Here is a 4,269-nt window from a genome sequence, read left to right as displayed (position 1 = left end):
AAAAATCCCGTCCAGCTGCCAACGTCATGTCAATACACAATTACACCATACAGCAGTAATGTCTGTCAACTGCTTATCGAATTTCAGCGCTTTGAGTTGCGCACCCCAACCGCGGACACAGCCTCGGCCACACTGACCTGCACCGACTCCTTTTCGGTGGGCGGCTACACACTGTGTGGAGAAAATAATGGTCAACACTTGTATTTGCCATTCAATGTGGCAGCTGGTGCTTCACAAATCTTATTGGACTTCAGTTTGCCCACACAATATTCACTATCCACATGGTACTTGGTGGTCACACAGCTAGAGTGTCCAGCGGCGAAAAAACGCGTTGGTAATGGCGTTTTGCTGCCCTTTATGGGCCAAACAAATCTACAGGATTTGCGTACGATTTTCTCTACAAAGCATAGCGATTTGGATTTATTAGCACCACCCGGTTGCTTGCAGTACTTCCGAGATCCGGCGGGCCAAATTAAAAGTTTCGGAAGCGACTACTATTTGGCAGATATGAAATATACAATCTGCATAAAACCATTGCCAGGCACAACGATGATTGAGTAAGTCTTTAAGAATGCGCAAGTAAGCAACTCTTTGTGTGGCCAAATAATTGCGATTTTTTTTGTTTGATTTAGGTATACTGTAAATAGATTTTCGCTTTCCGCGGAGCAAGATGGCCTATACTATGACGAATCTTGCCACCCAACTATATACACAGAGGGTCGGCAAAACGACTATCTGATGATACCGAATGCGATGTTCAGGGATAATATGGATTTCCAGCCGACTTACTACTGTGGACTGGGTCTAACAACAAGTCAGGTGCTAGTTGGTGAGTACCTAACGACGTTGCTGCGCTAGTAAAAAAAAGCAATCTAAATTTATGAACGGTTTTAATATTTCTAGCAACTGCGCCATATATTATGTATTTCTCCAGCGATAGCCAGTGGAGCTCAGTTGAAACAGGTTTTAGTATATCGTATGTTGTAAGGACGACAATAAACTGATAATAGTGGCGATGTTTTCATTATATGAATGCGATAACTGTGTATTTTTTTTTTTACAAAATTGGTGTTTTTAAGCAATGAAATCTATGTGAAAATAATAAATCTATGCAAAAAAATGTTAATATTGATATCATAGATCATGGAAGGACGAATGGGATGTATATATGTACGTATGTATGTACTACATAAAAAAAAATCACAGAAATGAGAACACGACTATGCCTATGTTTTACGGTCTAACACAACACCTTTCATAGTCTGCATATATACAAGAATTATTTTTGCATGTCATGTCCGCTCTTTAAATAAAAAAAATCCTGTCGAAAAATGTTATTCAACATCTGCAAAGGTGGTATTTAGTATATGTACATAAACAGACAATACACCAAAAGGAAAGAACTAACCAAAAAAATACAATATAATCATAATCATCAATATTGAACCTTGAGTAATTAATTGATATTCATTTACATGTAAGTACTTACTATATTCAGATAATTAATAGTATATGTATGTATATATATCTACCAATTTTTCTATGATGATGGATCTAGATTCTAGAACGAATAAAAGTGCAAAAGCCGCATTATACATATGCATACATACATACATAAATAGGTACTTTCATCCGCCGTTACATACACTGACTTTGCCGCAAGAAATTTTAGCGAAAGCAAAGAAAAACTCGAAAGAGGCTGGGGTAAATAAATATAAGTGCAAATACTTCTAAAATAAATTAGGAAAACGCATTAACGCACTTCTAGGCAGTGACATGATTATCCTTTTAGTAGTAATTAACTACTAACCGCATCAAGTGTTGGTCAACAATAAAAGGGGAAAGGTATAAGGGAAAACTTAATTCGACGACAAGTCGTTGGACTACAAAAATTTAAAGCAAACATACATATAAATATCTACATTATTTTGTAATAACGAATTATACACTCTAATATCATGGAAATTAAAAAAATTTGTAAATTCATTGAATGTCTATTTAGTAAAAAGATTATTCGACTTACCGATACGACATCGAACCAAAAGTATTGGTATAGTCTTCGTTCAAATTATCATTCTAATGGAACCGGGTTCGAAATCTTGCCTCTATTTATAATAAAAAAAAAATTTAACCTATTTATTTCAAACATGGCGCTTAAAAGTTCCCTTGAGAATAAATATTTGTTTCTCTAATCTATATCTATATATATAATACGCGAAGGGATTTTTTGTGCAGGTCATTAAATTCGGTCGATTTTCAAAAATTAGGTGTAAAAATAAAGTGCTTGGGCTGTAGATGTGCAATAAGGTTTTACTTTTCCGAAGAGAGTTGCTGCCTGTGCAACAATTTAACTCAAATTATTTAGTAATCAATGCCATTAAATCCCCACCGTTCGTTCGATTGCTGCCTAATCAAAATCTTTCTAAGAATTCTTATTAATACGCCCGAAGGTTTGTTGATTTTTCCTTAAATATTTATATGCGTACAAAAATGATTTCTTGTATAATGGCAATTCATGTGGAAAAATAAAAAAAATAAACTTTAAAACAAAGACAGAAAATAAAATATTTAAAAACAATCACAATGTGATACGTGTAAATTCATTTATTTCAATTGTGATTTTGTAGCGCAAGACACGAGTGACCCATCGTTACCCCTTAAAGGTGCCGAATAGCACGTTACCTCTCAAGGGCTAGTGATGGGGTTTCGGACGGGACCATTGTGTGATTGGTATTCAAGCGGTAAGACAAGGCATTTCAACTGATCCCTTTTGTATCAGCTGTCAAGAGGAAGATGAAGTAGAATCAACTCCACACTTTCTTTTATACTGTCCAACCGTTGCGAGGCTAACATGGCAGCATTATTTCAGCATTACAACATGGAAGCTTTATTTCTTTGATCTATGAAATATTTAGTTGGTCTCATTATCTATCCATGACTACGGAGTCGAAGAGTCGTTTTGTTCGACGGTTCGGGATTTTACAAAGTTCCTGTGCTTTTTCTTCTTTAAGGCTGGTATGCAGCTCTCAAGAAATCGGTCAAGACAAAAATTTCCATTATTTCGTGTGTGTGTCCAAGGAATTTTGACATTTTTGATACTTCACAGCCTGTTGCCTCACTCTTTCCTCAAGAAATAATGGAACGGGCATATATTTCTGTTGCACACCTGGGTTGCCTTGTGCTCTTTTTTCACAAAAAAACTTTAGAAAAGCGTAGTAAAAAGCGTAGCAAATTTCTTAAGAACTGCGTACTGCCTGAAGGAAATTTGACTCAAGAAAATTTCTTAGCCATTTCTTGTACGTCAGTTTGTATGTAATTTCAGCTTTTCTTGAGAACTGCATACAGGCCTTTACAATTTAATTTATTTCCATTTACATGCGTACATACCTACATACATAAGTATACTTTAATAATACCGCAGTCACACACCATTGAGAGCAGGCGCCAATTATTCTAAGACAGCGATATAGTCGATAAAAGAGCACACCGCTTTTATTACTAGATGTGTGTGTGTGTGCGTATATGCGATTGGCCCAAGAACACGCTCGTACTACGCAAATATGGCGGCGAAAGTGTTAATTAAAACACTTAGCACAATTGGGCGGAACTTTTTTTTTTTTGCCGCATCGACAAACATACATATGTACCAGTACTTCTTTTGCATTGTATTCGTGTAAACAGTACTTGTAGGAATGTGTTTTGTGCGAGTGTATTAATTCGTGGGCGGATGCGCTTCTGTAGTAGCTAACAGAAGCATTTAACAGACAATTAACAGTTGATCGGTTTAAAACTAAGTTTATGTTAGCGGCAGTAGCGTGGCTTGGTTGCACGATATATGTACATACATATGTATGTATGAATGTGTGAAATACATACTTGCGTGTAGAAATGTATTTACATATATAAGTATGCCTGCATATAAGTGGAGATGTATGATTTAATACAGCTACGTAGACCCGTTGAATTAATTATTTTATATGAAGTGGGTTTTCAAGGCCAATGTAGGTCATATTCACACATACATATATATGTAGATTTTTATGTATATATAAGTATGTTTCTATTTCTATACTTGACTAATTTCTTGCTGCTGGTAAATATGGCCTACAAAGCTTTTGTAGAAATTGCTAACAACAGTAAATGTTAATGATACACTTCGCTGCAATTTGTTTGTTCGTGATTAAGAAATATAAAAATGGTATTTTGATCCAACGAGCTACTGAAGTGAAACTTCTTCTTCCTTTATTGCCGCCCGTATTCCTATATTTC

General features: G+C 35.7%; 1 protein-coding gene across 1 annotated transcript; it reads left to right on the top strand.

Moving 5' to 3' along the window:
• Positions 1 to 1,098, top strand: LOC118756976 (the record flags this gene model as incomplete). The annotated part of the gene is given in 3 exon segments (XM_036491706.1): positions 1 to 557; positions 633 to 829; positions 904 to 1,098. Coding segments are annotated over 3 exon segments (855 nt in total), but the record flags the coding sequence as incomplete, so codon positions are not given.
• Positions 1,099 to 4,269: the final 3,171 nt, after the last annotated feature.

This window comes from Rhagoletis pomonella, unplaced genomic scaffold (assembly GCF_013731165.1).
Source record: "Rhagoletis pomonella isolate Grant_MI unplaced genomic scaffold, Rhpom_1.0 Rhpom_scaffold_13418, whole genome shotgun sequence".
NCBI classification, from domain to species: Eukaryota; Metazoa; Arthropoda; class Insecta; order Diptera; family Tephritidae; genus Rhagoletis; species Rhagoletis pomonella.
This window is presented reverse-complemented; position numbering and strand designations above follow the sequence as displayed.